The sequence below is a fragment of the Cynoglossus semilaevis genome, chromosome 9 (assembly GCF_000523025.1).
Source record: "Cynoglossus semilaevis isolate Cse_v1.0 chromosome 9, Cse_v1.0, whole genome shotgun sequence".
Taxonomy (NCBI): domain Eukaryota; kingdom Metazoa; phylum Chordata; class Actinopteri; order Pleuronectiformes; family Cynoglossidae; genus Cynoglossus; species Cynoglossus semilaevis.
Genome location: NC_024315.1, coordinates 18027300 through 18043029, shown reverse-complemented (window position 1 = coordinate 18043029; position 15730 = coordinate 18027300). Strand labels below are relative to the sequence as shown.

The following is a 15730-nucleotide window of genomic DNA, read 5'->3' as shown; positions in this document are numbered from 1 at the left end:
GACAACTTGTTAAACCACAACTCGGTGTTTTTTTTTTTTTTTTTTGTCGTCTTCCTTCTCTCGCCTGTTCTCCACTCTTCCTCCGCCTCTTTTGTTTTCCTCCACAGGCCGACTACCGCTCCAGAGAGTACCTTCGCTCACGCTTCCCAGCTGCAGATTCGGGAAGTGGAGAATGAGGTAAGCGTCAGAAAGCACACATCAACGTTGTTATCACACAGTGCAACAAACACACGCCTTCACACATACACTTGCAGAAATAACCTGAGTGTGGAAGCCTGGCACATGGTTAGAGGCTTGATTTACACCGGCTTAAAATAGGATTAAAAGGCCCTGAAGAAGTGACTCATTAAGGAATTTCCCCAAATCTGAAAGTAAATCCAGGTTTGCTGGGAAGAAACCTTTGCAGCCCCGTTTGATTGGCTGTTTAAATGAGGCAGAAAGTCAGGGAGTGAGAACAGCCAGAAGCAGTTTGGATCATTATGATCACACAAAAAAATGTTCCTTTTGAATTGATGACGTGTTTTTCTAAATTAGGTTGAATTTGTTCGTTTACCTTGCGAGTTCTATAAGGCGCATAAAAATAACTCTACTTTGGTATAGCACTTGTCTGTCAACAAACACAAGAAATTACCGTATTTACTATAAGTCACACTTATAGTAAAAAGTTGCGACTTATATCTTAAAATATATAATTTCACATGTTCGTTATTTTCACTGACGGCCGCTAGAGGGCACTCTAGGCTTGTGTACCAGTATCTGCTACTCCTGTACCACTGAAAATGTACATGTTTGTTATTTTCACACTGACAGCCGCTAGAGGGCACTCTAGCTGGTTGATGCGACTTATACTCCAGAGCGACTTGTAGTTCGGAAATACGAGGCATAAGGTAACGAGTACTACTCAGAGGCTGCTGCACAGCTTACAGTGAAAACTAAGAAATCAAACACAGAACCTGACGTTTTTATTTCTGGCCAGAAAATCCAAATAAATGTAAATAAATACAAATATCTAGGCCTTATGCTAGACAGTAATCTCACTTTCAAATATCATTTTAAAAAGGTCGACCAAAATCTCAATTTGACACTTTGACAAATTTCAGGCCCATCAGAAATCATAATATCTCGTATTGGGAATTAACCTTTTAGCTACAATTGGATGCATTTCAATTTTATCTTTAAATGTTCATTAATGTACATTGCCCTTCAATAACAAATAAAAGATAAATATTAGATTAGATTTTGAAAAGTGAACTTGTGAAATCCTAGCTCGGCTTTCTTAAATCAATCAGGTCATGTAGAAGTTGCGCTGCAGCTGGTTTTGACGTTGGGTTTGCTCTAAGATGGGAACTTGAACTTCCTTTCCCTCTGTCAGTGATGTTACTGCGGAGGAGGCGCAGAGTTGAAGAGTTTAGGAGCTTTTGACAGATTCTTTTCTTTTCCTTTTTTTTTTTTTTTAAATTTTGGAGGGGTGTGCACGGGGCAGAGGTGGGCCAAGGACGCCTTGGGTTATACAGAGACGTCAGAAGAGGCGGCGATGAGCAGAGAGAAGCCTTTGATGCTGGGGTTCTCATCTGAAAAACCGGCAGCAGTGCTCACTTAGGCCCGGCCTCCTATAACTGATCAAAGCTGCACATCATTAACGCGCTCCGATGCTTCATCATTCAGCCCCCCATCCTCCTCCTTTATTATAGGTAAAGAACTGTAAAATATGAACATGCAGGTTACAGCTCGGCTCCTTCTCCTGTTGTATGTTTTCATGGCTCTCAATCCCTCACACGTAGGCTGGAGGCGATCCCCCCCCCGTCTTACACAACCTTTACTTTCTCCCGCTGGGAACATAATACAGTGTCCGTGTTTATCCGATCAGAAGCTGGGTGAATCCTCTGAGTGCACTGCTGTCTTTGATCAGTCTCTTCACAAAGACTCGGAACGGAAGAAAGGGAGGGTTTGTGCTGAGTTAGCAGCTGGAGAAGTCTCCTCCAGGCCTTAACAAAGCTCTGCACTCACCCACTCACTCACCCACCCACCTACCCACCCACTCATTCGGTCGTTTACTTATTCACTCACTCACTCACTCACTCACTCATTCATTCACTCTCTCATCAAATGTAGCTATTGTGTTTGATATAACTTTTAGCGCTTTCCTTGCTAGTCTAAGCCCACCTCCTTCCCGCCTCCTCCAAATTCTAGCTTTCAACATTTAAATTGTACTTTTAGCTACCTAATATGTTTTAGCCTTCATGGCTAACCTGCATTGTTGTTGTTGTTGGGTTTGAACAAACTTTATATTTTCGCTTTTTTGGTATTTTGCAGTGTTAGCATTTTTTCTATTTTTTCCAGCTAAAGTTATTAATTTTTCTCTCTTGTGACTCATTTTTAATTCATGTATATGGCAATTCTATTTTTTTGCCCAACAAAATTAACAGCAATATTTTTTGCAGTAAAAGTACATACATGCTGTTTTATCAGGGTTTTTTTTGTCTGCCGTGTACATTTTAGGATTTATCAAATTGTCTGGCCTTCCATATATCTTACCCATACTTTGGCAAATCTCTCCGTTTGGCTGAATTTAAGTCTAACATTAAGGGATTTCTATGATAACCTAACATTTCTCAACTTTTCTGTTTTCCCTAAGCTCCCATCACAAGTGCAACTTAAAGGTTTTTCATATTTTATGTAACGTAAAAACCTAAAACGTGGGAATCTTTTTGCGGTCTTTAAACGTATTTGCCAGTATTTGAATGAAATCATATCAATTTGTTTCAAAGACGTCTTACATTATCCACTAGACAAGGTCTCAGCATCTTTCGGTTACGTCGGCGGCATGTGCAGTTAGCAGTTACTGGTGTTTTCCCAAGCAGCCCTGAAACCTGTTGTGAAATTTAGCATCGTGTCTGCAGTGGGCTGCGGTTGTGTCCCGAGGTGGCAGAGTATCTGTCTCTGTCAAAGACGGAGAGACGTGAAAGACGCAGCGGCAGGAGAGGAGATGAGAAGAGATTCAGACAGAGGAAGAAAACAACAGGGCACAGAGGGATGAGAGGAATGAGCACACGTCTGGAAAAATCAATGAGAGAATGAGATAAAGAGAGGAAGTGATGAGGATTAAAGTGGTTTAAGAGAGACAGTGGTTTTAGGAGCTCAATCCTCTCTCACCTTTTGCCCCCTGTATTGTTTCTTTAACAGTTCCAGTTTGGTTTAAATGAGCGTCCTGCTTCTCATTCAAGTTATTTACCTGAACAGACTTCGTCACACTCATGACCGCGGGTTGTATCTTGCTACGTTAATGTGATTGTTTAAATCCCTGACATAAATGAATCTGCTAATAATACAATTCAAATTGAGAGATTTTGCTGTGCAGCAAACTTGACATAATGTTTTCGATGACAAACTGATGGAACAGCGCCCTCTAGTTCACGTCTCAATTGAAGTCATGTTTGGTACTTGTCTATGTGACGCAGTGGAGTGGATTTTAAATCTCAGGATCTTCCGAAGCGTGATGAAAATAAAACAGGCGATGATCGGACAGAGCGGGTCAAAGTCAGCACTTATGCTGATGATGTACTGCTATGGTGAAGAGAGATTTGAGACACAACGCAGGAAATGCCGTGACCTTCAGCCCTGCCCTTTATCACTGTGTTGTGACAGAAGAACAAGGTCAGCTCAGTGTTATGGCTGTTGCACACAAAAAAAAAAATAGACGATGGTTCTCAAACCACCGTTTAAGAATATTCAGTCGACATCCTTCACACTCTCAGAGCCTTTCCTGTCGTCTGCTGTTTTCACAGAAAGATGCTGAAGATGAGTGACCTCATCCCTGGCAATGTCTGACAAAGATTAGAGCTTATCCTCATTTGTCACCAGGCAACCATTTACAATCGAATTCGTGACATCATATCTCCAAACAAAGACTGATAAAGAATCCTTATTCTGTGTGATTTTTTGGACTACGGAGGTAAACGACAGTCCCTGGAGAAAACCCCTCTTTTGGGCATGGAGCCCAGGTCTAAGAGGTAAAAATTGAAATAATGGAATCCACCCTGAACATCCCTATCTAAGGTGGTGCCGTCATACCTGCTCATTTGCAGCAACTTCAGCAGCCTGCCAAGTGATGCTGACCTGTTTCAGAGATATAATTTAGCCAGCATTATCACTATTTTCTAAGAGAGGATAAGCTCTAATCCTTGTCAGGCCTCCTTGTCGGGGACAATCTTCTGGATCTCACTTTAAAAAAACAGTAGACGGCAGGAAAGACTAAGGGAGCCTGAAGGCTGTTCACTTCTTTTTTTTTTTTTCAAAAAGTGGTTGGCTAACAGGGGTGGTTCACATGTCTCAAATCTCTCGTCAACGTAGCAGAAGTATATCATCAGCATACGTGCAGAATTTGACCCTATCTGTCTAATTTGATTGCTTTTCCTCACACCTGCAGAAGATTCTGGGATGGAAAATCTCCTTAACCTCTAAATAGACAAGTAAGTATTTTTAACCGAACATAATGACAATAATGACTATTCTATAACTTTATTAATCCAACTCTAAAAACACCATTGGTGCATTTGGAGTTAACTGAGAAATAATGGGTACCTTAAAAGGACTACTGTCAACCATCCAACTTGTTTATCAAATTACCTTGTATCGTCCTGTCCACATTTTATTCACATTTTTGTCCCATTCCATTTGACCAATCACCTTTACTTTCATTCAACCAGGGCAGCAATTAACAAAGATCCTTTAAACAGACCTGACGCTCAATTTATCAGTCCATCATTTCTGCCATTATTTAGACAGCGCTCTTTGTCACATCAAGGTTCTTCTCAGAAAAACTTAATTGAATTTTTTCTTTTTTCTTTTTTAAATGCCGTGTCAATTTGTTACACACCTGAATTTAATTCCCTGGTTTTTTGAAAGCCTTTTCATAGGTCAAATAAATATATATTTGTGCAGACAAAATAACCCTGACTTTGACAAATTCAAGTTTTGTCGCTTCATTCCTGCCTTTAATTGAATACCTTTTGTTAAAAAATAATTGAAATTGTCCACAAAGAACAGAACGATCAGACAACGTGAAAAGGTCTTTGTTGTTTGTCCAAAGAGACAAGATTGAACGTTAGATTTCACAGACACAGAGAAATCCAGCCTGAGAATTGTTGCGTTGATGTTTCCATTCACTTAAAATGCCCTGATGTCAGTCTGGACTGAGTTGTTGTACCATGTCCAGAAAGTACTGCATCTCTTGTCCTTAAGTGTCCAGGGTCGAAACTGTGTCCGCTCATTTTGTAGCATCCTTTTTATGTCCAGAAAGTACTGCATCTGTTGTCCTTAAGTGTCCAGGGTCGAAACTGTTAGATTTAATATGAAGATTGTTCCAATCAAATGTAGTGCTGCTGAACAACGTTTACTTCACCTTGGTAAATGTGGACGCTGCCGGCCCTAAAAGACAGACCACTGAACTCTGTCGAGACCCAGAGTGAACCTTCATTGGAGAAATTGTTGTGTGAACGGTAGATTTGTTGCAACAGGCTGCCTAAGTCGAGGCGGCAAGTATTTGGCACCTCGGGTGGTCGAACCCATGACTTTTTGTAAGGCATATGAAGGATGTAAGGGGGTCGTGATACGTGCCGTACTATGGGACCTCAATAGACCCTTCGATTGGTATCTGATTCCCGGTTCTTGAAATTAGTGACAATGCTCCAACTCTACAGTGCTTGAAAAGTCTTCGAGATTTTAACTTTATTTTTTCATGATTATAATGAAATAACAATTAGGTCATTGAAGAAAAGCTGATATATATATGTGTATAATTCCATAGGACTAATTACATTTGATGTACAAAACTGATCGAAAAATTCTCAAGTGTTAAATCTATTCTTAACACATCACTAAAAGTTAACCATTCGATTTAGTAAGCAATAAAAAGACCAAAGAATTCTTCCGAAAGTTTAATAAGTTAACTACGGGAAGAAAAGAAAAAATATTCTCCTAAAATAATAGCAACATCATCTTAGCAATTTACTGAATACCGTGAGAGCTAACAAATGTCCATATTAAATCAATATTTGTTTTGACTCCTTTGACACCTTGCTTCTGCACAACTCGGTGCCCAGGGTTGGTTGATGTACAGTCTGTGACGTGAAAAATGTGTGTGTGTGTGTGTGCGTGCCAGTTACCAGACTCAGACTGACCCAGACTGGAGTAAACACCTCTGATGCCAACTCTGCTTCTGAGGGACAGAAAATAAAACATGTTATGTTGACTCAGGGGCAACAGGCTTTATTGATATTTCTGTTTTCTCTCTCTCTCTCTGTGTTTATCTACTGCTCCCTCTCCTCTCTCTCTGTGTATCCACACTGTGAGTTTAGCAACGGAATTATGTAATATGTAGACAAATACTATTCCCAGATCTCACCCACTCATTAATTTCATCTCTAAAATAAATCCGTGGTGGGATTTGAATTCCTCATATTTTTTTTGCCACTCACTTCATCTCTTAAAATGAAACTCGACCGTGCGTCTCTATAATTAACTATGATGTCATTTATTTAACATGCCTTTCTTTTATTACATATATTATTAAATATGTTGTAGGCTCTCGGCCACGAATAATTATGTATTTTTTTTATTAATTTGATTCCGTGTACTTTGCCCTGCATTATCAGCTGACACAAAGTGTTCTAGGACCAGGCGTTTGATACAAAGTTCTAGCAAAAAAAACTGAATTAGCTGACTCATAACTAAATGATCAATATTAGCAAGTTGAAGTTAGACAAACGTTTCAATGCTAATTATCCAAATTAGCAGGCTAAATGCTACAGTTAGCTTAGTGATATTAAAAGGGCCAAGAAATATCCCATAGCTAGCCTTAAGTGCTAAAAATAACTAATTAGTTATCCAAAGGCCCTAACCTAAAGTTCATGCTAAAAATAATTGATGTTATCCAAAGGCCCTAACCTAAAGTTCTGTAAACACGAAAGACAAAAGATTACAAAAGAAACTCCAAAATTAGCTTAAAGTTAGCCAGAAAGGTTTAAGCCAGAAAATGAGTCATTATTTTAATTAGCTACATCAATTGACAATTAGCCAAAGCTCCAAGTTAGCCACAAAGAGGGTTTGAGCCACAGAGAATTAGCTAATCAGTTAATAAATATTAAAAGATCAAAAGTCATAAATCATTAGACCACAGGATCGGCGATAACTATTTACAGGTATGTAATCTGAAAACTAAAACTTTTACCCACAATTCATATAGCCAAAAGTGACTAAAGGCCTGGTTACTAATGGACCAGGTTGAAACCCCAGTGAAACAGGACAGCGTTAACTCTTAGACAAAAACATCAGGTTATTAGCTGAGGAAATCAAGCATATGGTTGGTAAAATCAGAGGCAGAATCCAGCCAATCAGAGAGGCTTTAATTTAATCACTAGCTGGAACAATTTTAGGACTAAAACAAATAAATACGCAAGGTAAATGCCTCCTGTTGTACAAACCAATACCCAACTGTTTGTTTGACTGTAAGCCAAACACCACTTTATAGGCCATAAAACAAATCTTTCCCACCGTGAACAAACAAACAAACAAACAAAAAACCCTGATTAATGCTGCATTAAAGTCTGTGTTTTTAAAACAGCATCAAGCATTTCTGACATTGCGGTTTAGTTTATGGAAATATGATTGGTGTAAATCAATACTCTCTGCTTCCATCCTCATTGTTTCCATTCAATTAATGTGGAAATCAATGCTGGGCTCAGGGAAAAGCCATTTTTTTTCCTGCTTCAAGAATTCCCAGAGGTGTTCCCTCTGTTGTTTTCCTGTTTAATCTTATTGGTTCTTATTGGTCCACTGTCCACTATCCTTTCCTCATTTGTTAAGTGTTTGTCCTCAGTTCCTGGTATAGCTATACTTGCGGGGCCACGGGGAAAAAACAATACTGTTGTTGTGGGGACACGTTGTCCATTCTGGTGGTTCTGAATGAGTAGGAGGGTGTTTTGAAGTTCAGTATTTGGTTTGGAGCTGGAATTAACAACAGGGCAAGGATTAAAACGCACTTTATTTGTTTTAGCTAAGGTTAGAGTAAAGTGGCAAGGACATGCTTTTTTTCTTTGTGACTCCAGGTCCAAAGGTACATGACAGTGCCCTGGAACTTTACCTGACCAGGGACCTGGAACCGGATGGAAGTACTGTCCTGTGCTGTTTATAAATCCCAACGCAATTACCGTTACAGTAACATTACAAAAGTGTGAAGGAACTATACTAGGTTAATCTTCCGTTATCTAAGGCAAGGGTTTCAAACTAATTTCCTACGGGGGGCCAGGATCAGCAGGATCAGGATCAGCGATACAGATTCCCTTGAAGGAATAGTTGTATCTGGAAGACTGTACGGTTGTATTAACACAACGTTTCTACAATTAATTATTACTGATTAAAATCACAAATATCGTATATTGCTCTGTGTAATAAAAAAACATATCAGGTTAAGAAACTCAGCAGCATGGACTTTAATTTTAGGCCGTTGGGCGGGCTGCATTTGGCCCCCGGGCCTTGAGTTTGACACGTGATCGAAGGGATTCACTCAGCAATTCCTAAACCTGGTGGTCTGTTAGTAAATAGACACATGAAACTGGGTCGTTTGTTTTATTTATTGTTCAGACTTATAAAGAAAACCTCAGAGTTTGTAAATTTCCATCGGAGGCAGAAACTTTAAAAAGAAAAGACGTGCTCCTTTTTTACCATGTGTTGTTGATGCCAGACGTATCTGGTGCAGCGTGTCCAGATGTGCCTTTAAATAAAACAGAAGACACACAGTACATACAGCAGTGAGAATTTGTGTTTAATGTCCGATCATCTGCATACATTAGCACTCGCCACAGAACGTTTAAATAACTTTTTTAGACCTCGTTTTAGGGGGGAAAGTTTTAGGGAAATCCCTAAGTGTTCTTTCAACTTAGTAAAGAGAAAAGTTTGCGTGTGTCATGTGTGCAGATTTCGGGGTGGGGGGGGTGGGGGGGGGGTATCTTAATACTACTCCTGTGCTGGGATACTCTGTCTGGTTTGTGTTCAGCCTCAGATATCCGGATACGAGTGTTTAGTAGATCTTGGGTAATAGTTTTTTTCGACAACAGTTTTATAGTTCTGAGGACTGTACCGGGCTATGAGTCACAACTGTGGTCATTGTCCAACACTATTATAACAGTAATAATACAATCTAAACCAGCGGTCTCCAACCTTTGTGAAACTGAGAGCTACTTCCAGGGCACTTAGTAATATGAAGAGCTACTTGTTTTGACACAGACTTCCTGAACAACGTAATAATAATCAGTTCTGGGACATACAGTAGTAGACTCTCTTCTTACCATCGTCATCGCTGCACCCATTTGAATATCACTGCAAGTGGAACTGATTCAAAAAGCACAGTAACAGTAGAATTTTTGACCCTCTTGTTGACTAGTTTAGTTTGTAGAAACCTTAGGTAGACCACGGGGGCTACCAGGTGACCCCGGGCACCACGTTGGTGACCCCTGGACTAAACAATGATTCATTTTTATTCTTCTTACCTTCTATGTTGTGTGACAGAGACTCTAGAGCATACATGTCAAACTTAAGGCCCGGGGGCCAAATGTGGCCCAGCCGTTTTGTGTGGCCCACTGGAGCTTAAAAAGCATTTAGTAAAGTCCATGCAGCAGAGTTTCTTAGCCTAAGTAATTCAAAGTTGTTTTTTTTTATAATCAATCAAATAATATGCAGAAACATGTCTTAGTCTGTTATAGAGTAGTTACATACCAGTGGTCCCCAACATTTTTGTTCTAAGGACTGGTCAGCCAGTATCACCTGTTACTACAGACCGGTACCAAGGTGCTGAGCATTGAAGGAGCATTATATTTTCATAATAAAACATCTGTTAGACTCTGTTCTGTTAGTATCAGTCTGAATGACCTATTATTTTAGAATATGGATTATCTTTATTATAAAGAAAGTGAATAGATATGACAGTAAATTAGTAAAAACTAAGTACATTTTTTCAGTGAGTCCCTCTGCGGCCCGGTACCAAGTGACCTATGGAATGGTACTGGTCTGCGAACCAGGGGTTGGGGACCCCAAATCTATACGGTCTCCCATTTACAACCGGCCCTTCAAGGGGAACTGTAGTTTGACACCACTTCTCTGTAATGTTTTGGGGGCTGCTTGCTGAATGTTGGTGACCTAGTTAAAGTTTACGGAACCTTATGGAGCTAATAAAGGGCAAAGTTGCAATTTGAGAAACACCAGGGGGAGTCAATGAGACCCTTACTTCAGTGCCGGGCGTCGCTTTCTCTAGGTCACTTTTTAATATCGTGGCATCTGTTCGGGATGAATTGAACTTAATTGGGAGTCTTCAAAAGGCATTCTGTGTCCGTCATGTAACAGAATTACAAACTGTGTGCAACCCAAAGAAACGGGCCTCGTTTGTTGAGCGAATCGTCAAAGAGTCAGAACCCTGTGAGCCGAGCAGAGTTAAGAAGAGACGGAGGATGATGTTGAGGGAGTCTCTTGTCTTGAAAGCCTGCAGACATTAAGAGGATTGTGCCCTCCTTCTCCCCCTTCTCTTTATCCGTCCTTTCCGCCGCCGCTCGCTGCCTCCTTCAAGGGGTTGATGAATTGCCACCACCTGCCTCGTTTTTCACCGCTGCCACCTTCGTCATCGCACGCGGTGACACGAAAGCTTGCGCGCTCCTCGGTGATAACAAGAGCAAGTGCGGAGGCCCAGTGATAAAAGATGGGGAGACAGAGGAGTGGGGGGGGTAAAGGAGCACAGGTTTGAGAAGAACGATTCAGTGGTTTTTGTTGGGGTTTGATCGATGGCTAGGCTGGCGACAGAATCTGAGGAGCGAGAGTTGACTTTTATTATTTAAACACCTGCGTCCAAACCCACACGTCTGCACATCGTTTTCGTCATTTTGTATTCAGAGATCCTACGGTATATGATAACATATTTTTAAGATGGAATTTTCCCAGATTTGGGGAATCGTCAGGTTTACATGATTTGAAGGTTTGGCCTTAAGGCACCTGCTTATGAAAATATTTTCCAAACGTTGAGGTTAGGTTTACTTGTCCTGCAGCAAATTCTGACCACTCTGTGGAGACTCTGTCCTTCTTTCTCGCATGGTTGAGTCAAAGGCACAGCAGCGCCTGCGGAGTCAACTCAACGGCCGTGGAACAGAAAACACCGTGACAGGTTGATCAATAGAATACGCACCTGTCTGTTTCTGTCCGCCGTCATTGTGCTTTGACCTTTTCCATGCGACTGTTTCTCCTCCTTCAAGTAGGTGACGATAGTGGATGCGGTCAGTGGGGGGATGTTGACATTCTGGTCTGGGAGATCTCCTTAGTACGGCAGATAGATTTATTTGTTTTTTCAAATCTGTGAGAAAAAGTGTGAATATAATTCAAAAATCCATCCATCCATCCATTTTCATCCGTTACCGGGTCGCGGGGGCAGCAGTCGCCATGACCGCCACCCAAATCACACTGCACCGTACCAACCTCCCTGAACCTTCCTGCGGGTGGTGAGTCCACTGGAAGGTACCAACTTGCCCAGGAGGTGAACCCTGGGGTTCCACACCAAATGGAACCCAGAGACATTGCCTCTGGGCCAAAGCGCCACACATAATTCAAAAATCTAAAAAAAAAGAACAAGAAAGAAAAGGTGCAGTGAGACTTGAAAGTCTTCATGTCTGGATCAAAGAGATAATGGATGGATGCGGTCGATTTTTGAATCCATCTCGGTGTTCAGGCAGCAGCTGGCGCTCACTGTACCAGAGGAGTTCTTCCTCTGTGAAGATATTTGATATTTATTAATTGCATTAAGGTCTTACTTTTAAAGTAATGCAATTAACATTAGGAATTTACTTCAGGTCACTTCAGGACCATGGATAGTTCACATTGGAGTCTGATGTTGGTCGCATTGACTTTTTCTCTTATTTAATCGCAATTTTCATATTTCCTGATCCAGATTAAGATCCTGAAATCTCAATAACATCCTGCGATTTTCTGCGAAGTTGTCAGTGTGTTGTGTGATGCTGGTCTGTGCTCAAAGGCAAAGTTGTCAGTGTGTTGTGTGATGCTGGGGGGGGGTGTGTCCTCAGTAATTTTGTGCTGTGTTGTATTAGATAAACACCACAGGCTCTCAGCAGTGTTAACACGTCTGGAGCTTTGGTTGCTGCATTTGGAATCTGTCTGGTATTTAGCCGCCTGTGAAAATCGTGCTCCTCTCTTATTCGTGTGTGGCCCTTTAAAAATGATTCATACACCTTTCGTTACGACAGCTCAGTATTCTTCAAAGCCTCTATTTCTCCGATATTTGTCCCGATGGGAAACGTATCCGGCCTCTCTTTTAAGCTTGCCAGCAAAGTTCACGCTCCTTCAAAGCAGGGGTATGGAGACCTGAGGGAATAACGAGCAGAATTGATTTTGTTTTTTTGTTTGTTACTTGTGTTTTGGGTCTGTGTGTTTGTTGAATGATGATGTGGAATATGAAAAATATCACTGGGGAAATTATATCAACACAATTAGAACTTAGGAGTTTAAGTATCTTGGGGTCTTGTTCGCGAGTGACGGACGGATGGAACGAGAGATTGACGGGCGGATCGGTGCTGCGGTCGCTGTATCGGCCCAGTGTCGAGGGAGAGGGAAGTCTGGGTGTCCCTGCTCAGACTGTTGCCCCGCGATAAGCGTACGATGATGGATGGATAGAACTTTTCAACAAGTTTATTCACAATCACTGCTTGAATAAATCTGTCCGTCAGCTAGTTTCTGTGCGTACCGCCGTTGCTTCGCCATCCAGTGATCTATGCTAGGTCACACTGATCAGGATTGGTCAGAATTCTTCACGGCGGTAGTTTGCTAGCTTAAGGCATGTCGTGCAAAGTTAAGTAGAGCGTCTGGGTTTTGGTATCAGATCGGACCGGCTATAGCGGTAGTGTCCTAGCTTAAGGCAAGGTCGTACAAAGTTAAGTAGAGCGTCTGGGCTTGGGTATCAGATCGGTCAGGAGCAGATAGATGGAGCGGTCACGTGAACTAAGATAAAGGTCATGCATAAAGGCTAAAATGCTAAAACGCTTTTAGCATTTTAGCCTTCTCTACGCCATCTCTAGGGAAAACGTGGGCATTGCAGGTGAAAGGCAGAATTACAATACAAACCAATTATATAATTTGGACAAGTTCGGCAGGTCGGTTTACAAACCTGAACGGGCCGCATCCGGCCCCCGGGCCTTAGTTTGCCCATGCCTGGCCTACGGCCTTTTTTATGTCCCGAATTTTTGATGATGCCGACCGCGGACCGACCAATTGGAGTACATTCTGATTAACAAACCGACCAGAACTGTTTCGACTGCCGTTATCCAACCCAGACATTTAACATAAATCAGACACCTGATGGAGCCAGAGCTGCTCCAGCAGCTGTCTCACCTGACACCGCAACACCTGCTAAATGAAAACCTAACAGATCTGTTCCGGTTTGTTCCTGCTGTTGGTTTGTTCTGGTGATGTTCAGTGATCAGTCAGTGCAGCGGTGAAAAGATTGATTGATAAAGAGATCAATCTTTGGATGGACTTTTCTCATTAACTCTGATGTGTTCAAATCTTGGGTTCGAATCCCTGTCCATAATCACTTCAGTGTTGTTAACTTCCCAAAACACACACACATACGTTAAGTCGATCACATTTCATTCACCTTCTCCTGGGATGATCTTTACACGAATCGCCTCTCAGTCTGAGTCTGTTTACGCCATCGTGTTTGCTTAGAATTCTGGGAAAAAGAACACACACATACACACGCTCGCACACTTCCATACACACCTCTCACCCTCACACACATCATTACTGGTAATAAGCAGTCCTCAGCCTCTGGGCTGTTCCACCACAGCCCACGGTTGAGCGTCATGGAGGTTGGTGTGGAGCAACGCTGTCCGGCATTACCTGTTTGTTTCCTTAAAGCACACACACGTACACACACACATACACACAAAGTACACGTACACACACATACAGTCACCACTTCCATGCATCACTACGGTCCATTTGCATCAGAGTAATATGGTGTTTTTCGCTGCAGGCGAGGAGCCGCGCTGTGATTCGTCGGTGAGATGAGCAGTGAATCAGCAGTGTTGATGTTTGCCTGCAAACTCAAATGTCACACAAGTGTGTTATTTGTTTTCCCCGCACGCAAACGTCTACTTACGCTCTAGGATTTATGGACGTCATGTCGGCGTGCTACTGCGTAGGTACTGCGTAGGTACACTACATGCTTCACGCTGTAACCCGTACGGCGGAGTTTCGCCGTCTCTTCCGTTTGAGCCACGGCAAATATTTTACATTAAAAAGAAAACGTGGCCTGAACCATAGTGTCCCTAAAAGTATTTGTGATAAAATATATTGAATATATTTTAGTTTCATTTAACTCAAAATCTACTTTCTCAGTAGGAAACGCGCCATCTAGTGTAAGAATATATACCGTATTTTCCGCACTATAAGTCGCACTTTTGGCTAGGTTCCCGACTTGTACTCAGGTGCGACTTATATATTAAAATATATAATTTACCATGTTTCTTATTGTCACACTGACGGCCGCTAGAGGGCACTCTAGGCTTATGTTCCAGTATCTGCTACTCCTGTGCGACTGAAAATGTACATGTTCGTTATTTTCACACTGACGGCCGCTAGAGTTTACTTCCTCATTATGATTTTTTTTTTTTTTTTTTTTTTTTTGGCTAGTGTGACTTATACTCCGGAGCAACTTATAGTCCAGAAAATACGGTCATTTTTCTGCCTATCACTGTCATGTAGACAAATGATCTGCAGTAAATAAATCATTTTAGTTTTCAGACCCTTATGGGCCGCAGCACGAGGGTTGGGAATGACATCATACAAGGGCCAAGATCTGTGTGCAGAACTTTTACGATAGATATTTTAGAAATGGTTTTGACATGGTTTGGACATGTGCTAAGGAGACATAGTGGAAGGTTTGTAGAGGAGGTCCGAGATGGAGACGAGGAGGACGTTTTCATAGACGTAGTAAAGGTGGACATGAGAGATGAGTCGATAACTAATGGATAAAACAAATACATACGTAAATAAAAGAGCAAATTTGAAATCTGGGCAAACGTCGGTTTTTCAACAACAACAAATGGAATCCAGGAAAATCATCTTTAGTCTGACTATTGAGAGCTGCTGTTCACGTCGCACCTGCCATGGTACAAAGTGAAAGTTGAAATGAGGTCATAATTAAACCTGGCGTAATATTGTACTGTCTCTACAGTAGGTCTGTGGGTGGATCTTTGCAGTGGTGCAGCTTTTTCTCCGTCTCTGATGGGCATCAACAGAGCTTCCTCCTCATTTCTCTCCTCCTCTCTACTTCTTCTCTCTCCTCCTCCTCCTCCTCCTCCCCTCCATCAGTGTCAGGGCTCAGCTGCCTTTTTTTTTATAGCCTGCGCTTTAATGTCGGCTTCAAACACTGGATCCTTTTTTTCCTCACATCCCTCTTTTTCAACATCCTCTCTCTCCCTCTCCCTCTCCCTCTCTCTCTCTCTCTTTTTGTTCATCTGCCTCTAACCTCGCTCTTCACTCTCTGTCTCATCTGCTTCCCCGGCCATCTCATTCCGTTCTGCCTCTCCTTCCATCAACACTCCGGCTCACAGCTGTCAGACATTGCAGTGAATTGTATCACATTGACCCAATCAGAATTCAAGCACTGAGAGGGAAGGGG

At 41.8% G+C, this 15730-nt stretch overlaps 1 protein-coding gene across 4 annotated transcripts in view; it reads left to right on the top strand.

Annotated features, from left to right (window-relative positions):
* Window positions 1-15730, top strand: part of LOC103384279 (endonuclease V) — a 55887-nt gene that overhangs the window by 28030 nt on the left and 12127 nt on the right. The window contains exons 8-9 of one of the 4 annotated variants that reach the window (XM_008317741.3): window positions 108-177; window positions 2901-3682. The exons of 1 other annotated variant lie outside the window; for it this stretch is intronic. In XM_008317741.3, the coding sequence (XP_008315963.1) occupies window positions 108-176 (69 nt within the window). In that variant the 3' untranslated portion in view covers window position 177; window positions 2901-3682. Of the gene's footprint in view, window positions 1-107; window positions 178-1466; window positions 2053-2900; window positions 3683-15730 lie in introns of those variants that run through there. 2 more of the 4 variants (XM_025058534.1, XM_008317740.3) reach the window with 2 other exon arrangements.